The sequence below is a fragment of the Limulus polyphemus genome, unplaced genomic scaffold (genome assembly GCF_000517525.1).
Source record: "Limulus polyphemus unplaced genomic scaffold, Limulus_polyphemus-2.1.2 Scaffold970, whole genome shotgun sequence".
Taxonomy (NCBI): domain Eukaryota; kingdom Metazoa; phylum Arthropoda; class Merostomata; order Xiphosura; family Limulidae; genus Limulus; species Limulus polyphemus.
Window position 1 is genome coordinate 350,742 of NW_013666580.1, and position 18,261 is coordinate 369,002.

At 34.3% G+C, this 18,261-nt stretch overlaps 1 protein-coding gene across 1 annotated transcript in view; it reads right to left on the bottom strand.

Annotated features, from left to right (window-relative positions):
- Positions 1-18,261, bottom strand: part of LOC106461487 (glycine receptor subunit alpha-1-like) — an 88,255-nt gene that overhangs the window by 57,835 nt on the left and 12,159 nt on the right. Inside the window, exon 2 of the mRNA XM_022388462.1 lies at positions 621-718. Coding sequence (XP_022244170.1) covers positions 621-718 — 98 coding nt within the window. The remainder of the gene's footprint in view (positions 1-620; positions 719-18,261) is intronic.

The following is an 18,261-nucleotide window of genomic DNA, read 5'->3' on the forward strand; positions in this document are numbered from 1 at the left end:
CGAGCTTAGTGTAGTGCGTTGGCAACATAAATTTTGCAAAATACGTCGAAATATTGGAGGAATGACTCTTGTGACTTTATTCCTCGGGCTTCGTGGACAAGAACACAACGTTGTTCCAGGAAGATGGAGCACCGTGTCACACTGCTAGAAACACATAAAAGTGGCAGGAAGAAAATGGTATCCAGAAGTTGCCCTGGCCGAGCCAATCTCCTGACATGAACCCCATCGAAAACCTTTGGGTCATACTCGACCGGCAAGTCATGAAACAACAAAAAAAACCAACGTCGAAGAGCGATCTACTCCAAGTTTTGAAGCAAGAGTGGGCGAGAATACCACAATCTAAAATTGACGAGATGATTCTCACGATGCCCCAAAGGATCAACGAACTCCACGAAGCGAAAAGAACATCTACTAGATATTAATTAAATTATAAATATATCAGTTCATGTGAATATGACTGAAAATTTTCATTTTTCCTGAAAAGGTGGTGTCTATTTACTTGTGACCACGCTGTGTAGACAGTGAGTAGGAGTAACCCTTATGTGCTTGCCTGGATGGTATGAGCAGTCCATGTGAGCTTACCTAGATGGTGAGTATAAGAATACCCTTTATGTGCTTACCTAGATGGTGAGTAGGGGTTACCCGTCTGTCATAGTTTATCAACAAGCTATCCAACACTCGTAGATCAGTGTCGTCGTACAAACTTTTTTTAATGATCCTGAAAAACATAATGTCATATTAGTATGATATCATAAAACAATAAATGGTGAAAATTCCTATTCTAATCTCACATATATAAATTTAGAATATTGTAACAACTTTCCTAGTTGGTAGAAGAGAGAATGTAACAAAAACAAGTGTTTGCATCGAGAACATAGAGATGCATAAAACTGTTAAAAATACTTCCTTGTTTTGAATTTCGCGCAAAGCTACACGAAAGCTATCTGCATTAGCCGTTCCTAATTTAGCAGTGATAGACTAGAGGGAAGGCAGCTAGTCAACATCACCCACCGCCAATTCTTGAGCTATTCTTTTTACCAACGAATAGTGGGATTGGCCGTCACATTATAAACGCCCTCATGACTGAAAGGGCGAGTATGTTTGGTGGGATGAGGATTCGAGCCCACAACTCTCAGATTGCGAGTCAAGCGCCGTAACCACCTGGTCATGCCGGGCCTGTTTAAATCCTACGCACGAGTTCATTGAATAGACGAGCTTTAGTGTTGGTTTTATCTTTTCACAACTGTTTTCATTTAATTTTATTGTTATTTGAATCATGTCCATCTACCGCAACAAGCAATGAGTCATACAGTGAGAATGTGGAGAGAGCGGAGTAAACAGAGTTTCAAGTTACCATACGCTATGTCTACGTTCTTGTGGGTTTCATGAGGAGTATCAACGATAAAAACATTTATTTTTCATATACATTTTTCTTGTATAACAAAATACGTTTCTAATTTATATATTTTAATTAGTTTTATAACAATAGATAAATAATATACATAAAAAAACAAGAAGTTTAATACTTTTGTGTGGGCCTTTGTAATGTTTTTTCTGTCGATGTCTCAATAAAAGTTAACCCTAGTTTTTCAACGGAGTGTTTTAAGTACTTTTCTTAATATTTATTTATTCAAATATGCAGTTTAGAATATAAAATAATAACAATCACAAAGAATACAGTGTCCAATAACTATTATAAACTAACTGACTTTTTAATTAAGCAATAAGGCGTGTGTACGTGTGTTTTCTTATAACAAAGGCACATCGGGCTATTTTGCTGTGTCCACCGAGGGGAATCGAATCCCTGATTTTAGCAGTGTAAATCCGAAGACTTGCCGCTGTTCCACCGGGGGACAAGCTCTAAGGCAGTTAAAATAATGTTCTTACTTGGTTGATGTGTTCTCGGCGATATCAACAATGAATCTGTATGTTGAATAATTCAAACACCATCATCAGAAATAGATAGCCTAATATCGAAATCAGTAGTGTAAAATATTTTCTTTCTATTGATTGTAAATATTGTAATAGAAAATGTGAGAGGAAAATGTTAATATTTTTAAAAAACAGGATGTGTTAATAGAAGCATGACGTATGACCTACGATCTGACCTGTCACAATGACGTCAGGACAGGTTAAGTAATAATATTTTTGCTGAATTTTCTTGGACACTGTGGCACATCTGCACGAGGAGGCTGACCTCTAAGCAGCACACACCTTGCAGCATGTGCACCTTTCCTCTATGTCTTGATGCAAATGTGACGAGAAGAACTAGATTCTCACATTAGTTCAAATACAGATATATCCTGAAAGTCTTCAACAAACAAAGTTTGTAGTATACCAAGTTTAAACTCTCTGAGGACCATTAGATGAATGACAGTTCGAGAAATTTCATTAAATGGCTTATGGCAGAGAAACGCCCCACACAAGTGTGATATTGCATAGCAAATACTACAACTGCAAGCAATTCTTTCTTTGTGATGTGGTCAGTGTACAACTATTATATATAATTGCATGTTCTATTTTATCCTCATATCTAGCAATACTACTCACATTCCACTATCATTTGCATCAGTATTCAGGAAGAGGGGACTATACTGTTTTGGTTAAACCAACACCAGAGCCTCAACGAAAGTATGCTTTAGTGACTGAAATGCTTGGATACAGTCTTTAGTCCATCTAAGAATGTGTTTAGGCTTTAGCCGGTGTAGACAACAGTGAACATACCTTGGAGACATTAGCTATAAAACATCAACAATATGACACAACACCTAGGAAACTTTGTATCTTTCATTTTATCATGGGTTGGAGCCGGTCTTTGACTGCTGTGATCTTCCCAGGATCAGTAATCATAAGTGAACATTCCTCTGGAATAAAAATCTGCTCTCCTTATCCAAAAAACCATGTCCAAGTTTTCAACGGCCCACTGAAATGTGTAGCCAAATATCAAATTGTTGTCTATATGTGTCTATACAGATTAGGTATTTCTTCTATTGAAGCCCTATCAGTGAAAGCTTCAACAGCTGCTTGAAAGCAGCAGTGGCATTGCACAAGTCAAATGGCATGCCACAAAATTCATACAAGCCATCTTGAATGATACAAGCAGTCTTAAGACCATTATCATCATCCAGCTCGACTTGCTTTATCTAAAAGCAACCTATTAACATCCTGACCAAAATATACATCTCAATTCACTTGTCGGACACATTTAAAGATTTGGTCTAGTCTCCTTAATGGTCCTCTTGAACACCAGAGACCATCATCTGCGTAAACAGATCACCTCCAGTATTGTTTGACTATGTAGCTGAGATACTCATGACTTCACGGGTAATGGCTCGATGGAGAAAAATGTTGTGATAGTAAACACATCATTGCCCAGCTCTGCACAATACAGAGATTCTATTTGACTCTTATCTGCTCTCACATTCCACATTTTCACTTGAAGAGGCTCTTAACTTTCCCCCAAAACTGTCTCATTCTATTGATGCTTGCTGTCTATCCTGGTGGTGAGATAGTTATAGATGGTTGATTTTGCCTTTCAAAGGTCCCTCAAATCTCCTCTTGGCCACAGACAATAACAACTAGAAATGAAGTTCAACTCCTTGGTTAGCAATAATCTGGTTGCTGTGTAGAAATTTAACCACTTTATTGCAGGGCCTTCAGACTAAAAAATCGTCGTAGAAACTCTCGGTCACCCATGTTTCCTTCTTGCTGAATCAGGAGTAGAATATTATCAGCATCTTGGGATGCCCCATGCTACAGATTTCCTACATGAACTTGTAACTTCAGTTGAGATTGCGAATATAATCCTTTTCAGAAGGAGGAAAAACTGAAGTGTAAGAGATATTGTACTACATTCTCAGGTCACGTCTTTCTTCAGCTACCAATTCCTTCTCTCATACATTAGTCGTACATCTGGAAAAAGCCAAGTTTTACCAAGGTTCAAACCTACTTTATAAATAGTTTATCAAGGGCACTTGAGACACCAAAAGATACAGTCTCACGCTAATTGGCTGCCTTAGACGATAGGGTGAAGAGAGACCGTCAAAATCACGTGACGTCATAGTTCTAATGTGTAATGTCATCAAAAGGCATGTTACATAAAGTACTTTTTAAAATTATATTAGTTTTAAAGATAGGTAATCCTATTTTGTATTGTTTTATAAGTAAATCAGTCAAACTGTATCTCTCTCTCTATATATATATATAATTATAATGTCGCACAGTTTGATTTTAGTGTTTAGATATATTCTTATTTTTTAATCTACATGTATAGTAATATAGCACAGTTTTCATTCTTATATCTAATTTTACCATCCAGTTAATAAACTTGATATGTCCATTTTACTCCAACTAAACATAGTAGCCATTATATTATACTTTTTCCAAATGCAAGATTTACAGTAGAACAAAATTCTATTTTATTAATTTCCTTCAGTAGATTTTTCATCTTTTCCATTATAAAAAAATAGAATAACAACAATTTGAGACAATTCAAATCACTGGGACTGATGAGCCACATGGTAATTATAACTTTTTAACATACCACACAGTTGAAATTAACAATTATTTTTGCTTTATATCATTTACATATATATACAAGTCTAAAGTACATTTTCTCTTTAACTAAGCATAATAAGGTAATCGATTGTTTAACCAAGTAGCACCATGACTCATTGCTAGGTAGAGATCAGTTCCAAGAATGTATGAAAAAGTACAACGTGATTGGATCTCTACAAAGAGAAGATAATGTTAATGAATGAACTCACTAACCTATACTGAAAAGTGACACAAGGATTAAAATGTTAAGAAACTGAAAAATGTTTGTTACAATCAGAGAAAGATTACTTGTGTCTTGTTTTATAATTACAACATTCACGTGAGAGTAAAATGTTACTGTAAGATTCAGATAAAGTTTACATTTTTCCTGTTTCAATTAAATACCGTAGTTTGTTTGTGTGATGATATGTCAAAACAAATGTTGAACATATCAAGAGTCAGTTACATTATATTACATATTACGTGTGTTTATATATGTTTTATTATTACTGTTTTTTGTGTTAGACATAAATTTTCATATATATTGCATTCATATACACGTATTACTAATAGCGAAATATTTTATTCTAAAATTGTTAGGATGTAGGAATGGAAAAAGATCAGAAACTAGCGAGCATTTGGGATGTGAGGAAAATCTGCATTACCCATTCCTGAATTCCACCACCTAACGTATATATATGCATCCTCTCTGCAGGTGGAATGCAGGAATGGATAATGCAGATTTTTCTCACATCCCAAATGCTCGCTAGTTTCTGATCTTTTTCCATCCCTACATCCCATCAATTTTAGAATAACATTTTTTGTTACTAATTTCTGCACTTTTTACAAGTCGAAATCTTGGCTTTCATTGGGGCTGTAACTTCTAGGTGGAAGGTTCTATTTCGCCAACTTATTCAGTTCTATTTTATGGGTAGTCATAATATAATTTATATACGTTACTTCTTGAAGCAAAATAAGTCATAACCAGGATACTGCGCGGCGCGGTAAGGAGTATACGGTAGATTATATACTTATAAATAACGCTAATAATAACTGTGATTAGTACTTTGGGCTGTAACTAACCTATCGGGAATCATTTGCTGCTCTAGGTATGAAAAGGCACATCCTAGGGAATAGTGAAGTGTTTTGGCTGCAGAATGGTCGTAGGCACACTGTGACTTACAAGTTACTGATGACGGAGAAGAACAATAAGAAAATCGATGTTTTTTTGCGGCCCGTTTTCTAGTCATCAAGGAAGGTTAGCTGAACTTTATAGACAGTTTTATACTTGATTAGTGAAGGGTTTTTTGTCTCTACCCCTTTGAAAGGGTTTTTGTCTGTACCCCTTTGAAGGGTTTTTTGTCTCTATCCCCTTTGGCTGAATTTTGGAATTTTGCGATTTTTAACCGGACCCATCCCTACATATCGCGCTCCCAAATAAACCGCCCCCTACAGTGGCACAGCAGTAAGTCTGTGAACTTATATGCTAAAAACCTAGTTTCGATACACATGGTGAGTGCAGCACAGATAGCCCATTCTATAGCTTTAGGCTTAACTACAAACAACAGAACAAACAAAACTTACGATCTACTTAATCCCGAAATTAATTTTTTGTTTTATTTTAACATAAAATGGCCAGTCTATAAATAATTATCATGTATTACTATATAATTCAAACCCTAAATATTTTTCTGTCCGAATGAAACAATCAATTGGTAAGATCTATATACACCTATTTTTATTCTTATGTCTAATTTTACACACAAGTTATTAACTTCTATATGATCATTTTACTACAACTAAACATAATAAGCCTTATATTATACTTTTTATAAACGTGATACTTGCTGTAGAACAAAATTCAAGCACTTATATATATAATTTTCTATTACATATAGAATTAAATATCAACACATACCAATCAGTTGAGTCAAGTCAAATCATTAGAACTGATAAGGCATTTGATAAGTATAACGTTTTTGACATAAAGAACTCACAAATCTGTTTAATGTAGCTGTGACACACAAAATACTAAACCTAACTATATATATAAAGTTTCCTCAGTTGGTTAGCTATGAACAACTTCACATGTAGATTAACCTATAACTAATATTTTTTCTTTTCTTCCATAATACCCAAGAAGTCACATGTTCCGAACAGTTAGAGACTAACAACTTGGTTATGGAGAGCGCGGTAAGTTTTTTCATATTATGATATTCTTTTTAAATGTTTTGTATATTATTCGTCTATGATTAATATTTTTCTTCTTTTGTATTAATTCCGATGAGCCAAGTGTTCCCGTACCACTGACGAATCTAGATATTTATTTGTTATAAAATCTTTCCGTAGACATATTAGGAAATACAGCACAATGTCAAGCACGTACAAAATGACATTTAATCCTAATTAATGTGATCAATCTGTTATGTCTATTTTAAATATTCTCAGACGAAATATACAATATGCTCTGGACAAAGCCATTTCAACAGTCGCGACAAAGCTAGAGTATGTAATTGTTCTAATTATCTAGATAAGCCTATCAGTACATGTCTTCAAAATGAGGGTAAGTTTCAGCAGACATAATTTTATCTGAGGTTGAAAACAATTAATCAAATATAAAAATAATTTATCTATAAATGAAACTATAAAGATTAAAAGTTTGTTTATTTGTACTTGAGCACAAAGCTACACAATGGACTATCTGTGCTCTGCCCCCCACGGATATCGAAACCCGATTTCTAGCGTTGTAAGTCCACAGACATACCGCTGTGCCACTGGGGACAAAGATTAAAAGAACAACATTAGAATTGCCTGTTGGTAGCTGTAGTAGTAAATATAAGGTGACTAATATTAAGACCGACCGTTTATAAAACATCCAGTTATAGCCATTAATAATTATGGAAACCTTTGTTGTGCTTAGTCAATTATAGTTGTTTTAGCTTATCTTAGAAACGCCCCAAAATGTAAAAGTATGCCTATGATATAAACGAAGCTACACATGACACGCAGATTTCTTGCAGAGTTGAAGAGATGTCAAAGTTCAAGCGTCATTTAGAGGTCCAAATCAATATTGTTTCATCTGATAAGCTGAATTGCGTTATCTACGAAGGTCCCGGGAAGATTTTCAAGATAATCATGTTGATGTTATTACATGTGTGATGTGGTTCCTTTGGGTAAGTTATTATTGTACAGATTGTGACAAGGGATTTAAAATGTTCATTGAGCATCGCTGATCGACTTATTGAAACGTACGTAAGTTCATTCTACAGTTTGTACAGAGTTGTAATACGTTTGTAAATCTCTAGAGTGTTACAACATGCATAAAACAAAGGCAGAAAAGCAAACACTGTCGTCTTGAGAAAAAATCTATGAATATACATCAAGTTTCAAGATCCTGATTAGAAAAAAAAATCCCCAAAGATTATTCGACGTGACGAGATTAAGTGTGTTGAATGTAAATCATTTGTCTTCTCCAGTCAGCTCAAGTTAAAGAATCATCATAGAAATGTGTTTTCCACTTTGAGACTGATCAGAAGATAGGAACGCACGAGATTAATTACTACGTGGTCCATAATTTTGATGGTGAGGATTAGGACTGATTAGGAGACAGGAAAACACGAGGTTCATTACTGCGTGGCCCATGATTTCAATGGTAAGGTCTTTGACTGATTAGGAGATATGAACACACGAGGAAAATTACTGCTTGGTCCATGATTGTGACGATAAGGAAACAGTATTTAAAGGATATGCCGCACGTGATAATTTTTGTAAGTTTCAGTTATGCAAGGAACGTAAGGAATATACAGTTATAGCCCATAACATAAACGGGTTTGATGGACATTTTATTTAAAATTATTTGATCAGTCAAGGTATAAAGCCTAATATCAATGGCTCTTAAATGTCTTAAAATCTGAATAATTGATAGCTTCAATTTAATTCCAATGATGACTATTCTCAACCTCATCTGTTCAACATAAGATCGAGTCAGAACTATCGAGAACAAAATGTATATCAGTTTTTATTCACCAGACGCCATGTTAAAACTCGTACAAGAGAAATTCCCAGAGTGGCGCCGAGAGAAAGGTTATATCATTGATTTCTAGAAGGAAATGCACATGTAAGATTATTTTGGTATATAACTTTGAAAAGTTAAAAATTTTGGCATTCAATTGTTACACAAGGATAAAACGTTGAAAGATGCGGTAATTTTGTCATTCAATTGTTACACAAGGGTAAAACGTTGAAAGATGCGGTAATTTTGTCATTCAGTTGTTACACAAGGGTAAAACGTTGAAAGATGCGGTAATTTTGTCATTCAGTTGTTACACAAGAGTAAAACGTTGAAAGATGCGGTAATTTTGTCATTCAATTGTTACACAAGGGTAAAACGTTGAAAGATGCGGTAATTTTGTCATTCAATTGTTACACAAGGGTAAAACGTTGAAAGATGCGGTAATTTTGACATTCATTTAAATTGCTATGGATGTGTAAAATTAAATTATACAGTTATCTAACTTTGAAAGTAAAAATATTTTGTAATTTAACTGATATGCATACTTGTATCAAATGGATATCTAATTTTCTCTATATATCCGGGTACTAACGCTCTGACGTCAATACTCTGACGGAGGTGCCTCCAGTTCAGGAGCCAATTTTACATGTGATATCGATCCATTCAGATACATCACTATTGCTTCTGTATGTGTTGCACATGTAACATAAATTTATCAGATACATCACTATTGCTTCTGTATGTGTTGTACATGTAACATCAATTCATCAGATACATTACTATTGCTTCTGTGTGTGTTGCACATGTAACATCAATCCATTCAGATACATCACTATTGCTTCTGTGTGTGTTGCACATGTAACATCAATCCATTCAGATACATCACTATTGCTTCTGTATGTGTTGCACATGTAACATCAATACATTCAGATACATCACTATTGCTTCTATGTGTGTTGCACATGTAACATCAATCCATTCAGATACATCATTATTGCTTCTGTATGTGTTGCACATGTAACATCAATCCATTCAGATACATCACTATTGCTTCTGTGTGTGTTGTACATGTAACATCAATCGATTGAGATACATCCCTTTTGCTTCTGTATATATGTATGGCTGTGTACAGTAGTAAATTTGTCCTTCCAAGATTCATCATTGTGACTCCTAACCATGGATATATCACATCCAATACTTACAGCCAAGCCAGGATCCAGTGGCTAGAATTAATACAGAAGGGATCAATATCAACATGCCCTAAATGGTGGAGAAAACAGATTCTCAACTAAAGGGATTCTGTGTAAATCATAACACTATCTACGATTTTAACGGGTGTTATCATGGTTGTCACAGGTGTTACGATTCTAGTACTAACAATGTAATATTAAACGAACAAATGTGGACTATAAGTAAAGACATCCAGGAACAACGTCAACTTGTAGATCTCGGATACAAACTTATTGTTATCTGGGAACATGAGTTTAATGCTATAAAGAATTATAATGTAGACTTAGATATTGTCCTTACAGACCACACAGTAGTTCCACGTCTGGACGTATGTGATGTGTTCTAAGAAGGCGGAGTCAACGCTACCAGACTCCTGTATGATGCAAATGATAAATAATGCGTTTAATACAATGAATTCACCTCTTTATATCCTTGGACCAACAATATTGTGAGTATCCTGTTGGACATCCATTCATGATAGCCACAAATATTTCTGATCTATAGGTTTTGTAATTACCACCAAAGAAACATCCAGTTCTGCAGTTAATTTGTCATCTTTTACATTGTGTAAATCATGTGTACCAGAGAAAATACCACCACAATGTCAGCACTCAGAAGAAGATCGGGCCATTATTGGTACCTGGGTAAGAGAAGAAGAAAGTTAATGACTGTGGATGCCAGGTAAATACGAAGTGTATCACTATCAATCTAAATCATTTATATTTTCACATAATATATTGTTCCTGAAACAGGAAAGGTCAGGATGGCTCTTACACTGTAACACACCAGAGTCATGACAAGCGTACGTCCAACTGTATGCTGAACGAGAAAGAGTTCATCTCAGGCCTGAACATATCAATAGTAAATCCGGAAGAAGGTCAATAGCTAAATATTGTCTGAATTCATTTTGGGGTCATGGGGTATGTCTGAAGATAAATCTCAACTGTCTTATTTGTGATACGTCTGAACTTATGATAGATATTACACTTGTAAATGGCGAAGTCATTGGTTTCTTTTGGAAGCACAAATATGAACATCTTTTAGATGGAGAGATCAAACAAACATCTTTTTTGGTTGCTTTCACCACTTCTCACGTTCGGCTTAAACTGTATAACACGTTGGAGAAGTTATGCCCGTCTGTATTGCACTACGATACAGATATTATCGTTTACATTTTAGACAGATCTAACGATTCGCTTCTAGGAATCTTTCTAGAGGAGTTTACTGACGAGATGGAAGGATATCACTTCACTTTGTATATCGGTCAATGGTGGACCGAAAAACTACGCATACTAACGTGAAGACAGTAAGCCTTGTGAAATTAGAAGTTTTAGTCTTAATTTTATCAACAGTCTGAAATTAATTTTTTTCCCGGTAAAGAACAAGATAATGGATATATATTTAATCCTGATCAACAACCAATAACAACAACGAATATTAAAGAAAAAAGACATGCAGAGCTTTAAGACACTCAGGATAATCATTAAAGGAAAACACACATTATTGTTCTGTTTAAATAAAACGACACATTCAGTAAATTTAACACCCTACCATATGTATACTAGCATTTCATCTAATGAACCTAACTTCTCGCCGTGGCCTGCGGGCTGAACGGGGGGCATGACAGAGTTTTAAGGGAAATTCCCATGTGCGCCCAATCATGATATTTCTTTTCTATTTGCAGGAACGGTATCTTCATGTACACTGAAAAATGCAAGTGACCGATACGTGAAACACGCCGAATTTATATACACAGTCTTGACCTAGAATTTAATGACCTTTGATCATTAGTCATATGGCTGCCAGTGACCAAAGTTGAGAAACATCCAGTACTAGTAAACCATCTGTGTCATGTAATATTTGAACAATATTAGTTTCATATTGAAAACAAGAACTATTAGGTTTCAAATTCGTCCGATATTAAACAGATACAACAATACAGAACTCTGTCTTGGAATTATAAAAATAGACTTCAAAGGCGAACGATATTAAACATAAAGATAATGGATAATATTATAGTGTTATCGTTCTTCTGTTACTGCAATGAATATCTCTAATTTTCGTAATATCATACAACAATTAACATTTAAGTTTCAAATTCTCAATATCTGTTATCATGTGAGAAGAACCTGGTATATACTAAGATATAGCCGGATAATTGTCTTTTCTGAAATGTAAAGTCTAAATATTGTGTAAAGCGAAAGAATCGACAAACTCGTTTTACCAAGCTTCAATGTCATGGCACACAATATTCGTTTGTCACTAGTTAGACAATAAAATTATATGATCTAACTTACTTACTGAATTGTAATCTTTCGTCGTGCAAGTTTAACGTTAAGTTTGCGTTTAACGCACAGTGTAAACAATTATTTAACGTAAACTAATATTGGTTTCACGAAATAACTATACTTGTTATAATATGAAAAGCTATATTCTTTATAGAACAAATAATCTTGCTTGGATTACATGAAGCATTTCTTCATTCTTTTAGGCGAGCATGTAAAATTGTGTAAAATAAAACTTTAAATATCCAATGACCCACACACAAACAAAAAATGTCTGCAAGGATTATAACACATTCAATTAACTTAACATTAACTTCTCTTTGTAAAAATCATAAAAATATTTACCTTCGAACTACTAAATGTGAAGTTGTTCATAGCTAACCAACTGAGGAAACTTTATATATATAGTTAGGTTTAGTATTTTATGTGTCACAGCTACAATAAACAGATTTGTGAGTTCTTTATGTCAAAAACGTTTTACTTATCAAATGTCTTCTCAGTTCTAATGATTTGACTTGACTCAACTGATTGGTATGTGTTGATATCTAATTTGATATAATAGAAAATCCGAAAAATATAATTAAGTAATTGGATTGTTTTCTACAGTATGTCTTGTACTTAGAAAAAGTATAATACAAGGGTTACTATGTTTAGTTGGAGTAAAATCGAGTTTATTAACTAGATGGTCAAATTAAATATAAGAACGAAAACAGGAATCTGTTACTACACGTGTATATTAATATTATAAGAATATTTGTAAACAGTAAATCCAAAGTGCACTACATTATAATTAGTGAAACGTGTTGTGTATGTAGAGTTTGAATGTTTTACTTATAAAACGACTACATATCTGTAAGATAATGTAGTGTAAATGTAAAAATGTATATTATACAAACTAGATGAAATATTAATTTTTAAGACTTTATTCTTTATTGAAGTGAAAACTACAAAGTTAATCACGTAATCATATGTTGAGCCACATTAATATTTGTTGATCTACAAAACCTTCTGGTGATTCGCTCGTGAACTGTCTGCAGGTTCATCATAGGTGGACTCATCGTTCTACAATTAAGCCCCCAATTTTCCGTCCCTAGCTTCAAGCCTCCCCCCCCCCCCTCTATCACTTGAGGCAGTCAATCAGCGTGAAGCGGCGTCCTTTGGTTTCTCTAATTACTCTTATACGAAAGTACAACGTGAACTCAGAAAAATCAAATCTTTGAATTACGGAACATTTCCAGGTCAAAGCCTCGTAATAGATGGAGGCTTGGACTTTAATGTAGAAGAAATCCGCCTGTCATTGAGGTCGCCACTTCAGTGAAGAACATCGAAGGCTGGGGAATTAAAACCGGTGATTTCAAGAAGAGGTAACATGATGACGTGGTGGAGGTCCAGGGAAGCTTTTTGCAAGATCACTGTTGGAAGGAGACGGGCTTAAGTAGAGCCTTTGGGCCTTGTAGTGACACGGTGTAGGTAATGTTCATTTTCTTTTCTTTAATTTTGCAGTATTTTCAGTGTATAAATAGTTGACTGATACTTTCAGTTTTCTAATTAGTCACGTATTCAATTCTCCAGTTTTCCTAAGCTCATAACTAATCTAGTTCTTAATTTGATTTTTATATTTGACCTTCTCCGTCGTCCAGTTTATGTCCATATTTGTGTTTACCTATTTCATTATGTGTATTTATTTAACTTGTATATTAATTTTCGTTCGCTGCATTATGATTTTTTTAATTCAAGGTTTATTTTTAAGATATATGGAAACTGATGATTGTGCGCTGTGTTTGGTTTTAGTTTTGTTTTATTGTGAGTTTGTTTTCTTGTCATTCTTTTAAGTTATGTCTGTTTGTTTTGAATTTGTACAATAAGTGAAATTTTGTTTCGGTTTCTAGATTAATGTGCCAATTTTATTCTTTCATTGATTTGAATTGTAAAGTTTGGCCAATGCAATATTAGTTTTTTGTATTAATTTGTATTGTTTAAATTTTGTTTATTTTTGAATTATGTTTTAAATTTGTAATATGTTTGATTTTTAAATGGTTGTTTTTTTAATCATTGTATTTTTTCATGATTTAATGTTAATTTGGTTTACATTTGCTTATTTTAAATTGTATTCTGTACTTGTGTAAATTATTTCAACTTTAATAGTAATTACTCAAATAAAATTTATCAAATAATTCCAAATTTAAGTAGATTGTTGTTTGTTTGTAGTTAAGCACAAAGCTACACAAAGGGCTATCTGTTCTCTGCCTACCATGGGTATCGAAACCCGGTATTTAGCAGTATAAGTCCGCAGATATACCGCTGTGCCACTGGGGAGTCAAATTTAAGTAAAAACATATGTACATGCCACTTTATTTCTACTTAGGGATATTGTTTAAACATTTAATTCTAGGAGTTACTAAATCTTTAGAAATGACGCATTTCCAAAGCCACAGTTGGTTGCTCTTTTGCTTTTTAAATACGGGTATTATTATGAAAAACTAATATCTTGAGTTGTTTTTTTTTTCTTTGTTTTGTTTGCAGTTAAGCACAAAGCTACACAATATGCTATTTGTGATCTGCCCGTCACGATTATCGAAACTCGGTTTCTAGCGATACAAGTCCGTAAGACTCGGTGCCACTGGGGTGTTAATATCTAACTCAACAAGAGATTGAGAGGAATTTGGCTCTATTGTTAGCGGATATTGATGAATAATTTATATGTGATTGTAAACTATTAAATTACAGAATGGACGTATAAATAAAGTTCCACAGATGATTGTTAATTAGTTATGTTAATTAGTATCACAGATAAAGTGAATCTTCGTTATACAACCAGATTATAATATATTATTCAGTACAACACACACTATATTCCATTTAGTCCAGAGGGCAAATTGAGATCGTTTCATTGTTCCTCATGCGTTCTCTTAATCTCATATGTAAACAGTAATATATTTCAGGAAAATTCTCGGGGCTCTTTTCATCATCTCGCAAGTTCTATGCCGAATCTCGTTAAAACATGCCATCCCCAATGATTACGTTTAATTGGTACGGTGTTGCTTTGTCTCTTTGCAAATTTTTGACTTGCGTCAACGTATTTGTTTCTTCATTTGAATTTTTATTATGACTGACAGACTGACATCATATTCAAAGTTCCACCCATCTAAAAGCAGTTCGTCCATTGATACGAACAAAAGCAGGTGATTGACATTCTCTAGGACAAGCTCTTACAATATCAATCTTCTACTGTTCATTGTTGTTATAAAAATATCGAAATCCCATAAATGCAACATATATACACACACACATTTGGCATCCGATTAGCAGTTTCTTTTCATATTGCTAGCACCGTAAACTTGATAGTTTTAAGCTGTGACGTTTATTTTTAGAATTTATTTCTTGTTGTTTTTTTTAATTAAGCACAAAGCTACACAATGAGCTATCTGTGCTCTGCCCACTACTAGTATCGAAACCCGGTTTCTAGTGTTATAAGTTCGCAGGCATACCGCTGTGCCATTAGGTGGCATATTTTTAGAATAAGTTCGATAAGAATCCCGATGGGTTGGTTACCTTAAAACCAGAATAGTTGACAATATATTTTTACGTTCTTGCAAACGCGCATAAACTACAAAACAAAATATTATAAAGGTTAAGATTTGTTTCGTACAAGTATTTTCCATTCTTTCTTTGTAGTCAAAACACCAACTCTTGTACCACTCTTGTCTGATCGAATAGTGAGATTTGCCTGTCACTCTTATAGAACATCTACGACCCCAAAGAGCGAAGAAAGTTTTAAATGCAGCAGGTTGCGAACCATGAATCCTCGGATTTACAGTACGATCACACGAAATATTAGACCACGCCAGGCCCTTCAACATGCAAACATGCTTTTATTCCTTCTTTAATATCAAACTGCCCTCTGGTGGCTCAGCAGTATGACTCAGAGGTTAAAACGCCAAAAATTGGATTTGGATACCCGTGGTAGGCATGGCACAGATAGCTCTTTGTGTACCTTTGCGCTTAGTAACAACAAAAGTAACGAGCACTCTCGATATCTTCCGTTTCTCCAACTGGTATTTTTGATAGCTCTGAAGAATTTTCTGACTCAGAATCACTTTGAAACATTGTTAATGGTTTGTACACGCTGACGAAAATACAAGAGCTTTAAAAAATCCTAAAATGGAACAAAAAAACGGATAAAAAATCCCGATCTAATACAAGCTCAATTTACTAAGAATTATCAAGTTATTTTATGATATACACTATATTTATATATATGATGACATTAGAGACGGACTACTGCCAAGATTAGGCTAATTCCCATGCTTTCTTCTCTACTTCTTATAGTAAACATGCCAGAGCTCGATATTGGCTAATAAATTATTTGGTACATCATTTTGTAACCTAAACAACTGCTTCATAGGACTCGATATTGGGATCTTAGCTGAAGTATTCATCACATCATTCAATTGAATCCTAATACAGCTTTAAGACCGTAAATCATTCATGACATAATGACATTCACATTTTATTTTGAAGCTTGAGAAATCATTTGAATTTGTTGAAACAGAGAAGTCAAATATACAAAATTTAGTTTATGACAAAAACCTCAAATTCTGTTGAATCAAAACACGAAACTTAAAACACTAAATCGAACTTCACGGGAGGTAGAAAATGTTATAAGAACCCAAATCAATTTTTTGTAAGTGGTGATTTATATGAGCAGTTCCGAAACAGGATTTGTAAAAAAAGTAGCCATGTTTTTTTTACTCTCTTTTACAGGGCTGTGGAACTAAAGGTGAAAATTTTCTACATAAACATAATGAATTTGGTATTCCGTATTTTTCAACACGAACAATATCTTATAATATGCATGGGCAAAGGGACCAGGTTGGAGACCCCTAGGTTCAGGCATATCCTTAAGTTAGAACTGTTGATCAGAAAACGGGCAACCACGCAACCGGGAAACATTCTTTAATATTGACCGATACTCCAGAGTAATTTAATGTTTTTAATTCATCTCCTAATCGAAACTAATGTTAGATAACTCTTCTTATTGTATTGTAAGGCACGTTTTACTCATATCTAAATGGAGCGTTATGTGCATATTGCATGATATAAAGTTTTAAGACTCAGTTTTTCGTGACATCTGCTTATCTATGAGAACTTAACTACACGTAGAATTTTAAAATACTCCCTGAACAGAAAGACATTTTATCCTTGAGTATTTACGTACTTTGGTTTGGTAAAATACATCACTCTGACGTAGTAAATGTGTATAAACATTAAATGCTGTTCAATTTCACAGTTTTTTTTTTAATTGCCTCTAATATTAAAATCAAAATACAGTTATATTACATCTAGACATCGTACTTACATCGATATTACCATCTAATCTTAAGTTAAAATCTATAATGAAACATATAACGGTCTGTTCATCTCAAAGAGATCTGAAAATCTTATAATTCGAACTGTCATTTGAATTCGTTTGTATGTTTCACAAAAAGATATCTGCAGATAGCCATCCCTAATTTTGAACTAATGTGTGTGTTTTCTCATAGCAAAGCCACATTGGGCTATCTGCTGTGTCCACCGAGGGAAATCGAACCCCTGATTTGAGCGTTGTAAATACGAAGACTTACAGCTGTCCCACCTGGTGACTTTTGAACTAATACACTAGAGGGAAGACAGTAGCTATTAAAGCACTCACCATCCACACTTGGGTTATTCTTACCTGACCGAAAGATGAGGTTTGACCCTTACTCTTATAGCGCAAACACGGCTCTAACATATAGAGCGTGTTTTTGTGTCAAAGGGACGCAAACTCTAAGCCCGTCGATTCACAGTCCCAACGCGCTACTCAAACCATCGTTTACTTTATAGTTCAGCAAATAAACACTTTAGGAAATAGCCTCAGGATTTATGCCTGATGTAGCTAAACTTTCATTTACTTTATATCACAGCAAATAAACACTTTAGAAATAGCCTCAGGACTTAAGCCTGATGTAGCTAAACTTTCATTCACTTTATATCACAGCAAATAAACACTTTAGGAAATAGCCTCAGGACTTAAGCCTGATGTAGCTAAACTTTCATTTACTTTATATCACAGCAAATAAACACTTTAGGAAATAGCCTCATGATTTATGCCTGATGTAGCTAAACTTTCATTCACTTTATATCACAGCAAATAAACACTTTAGGAAATAGCCTCAG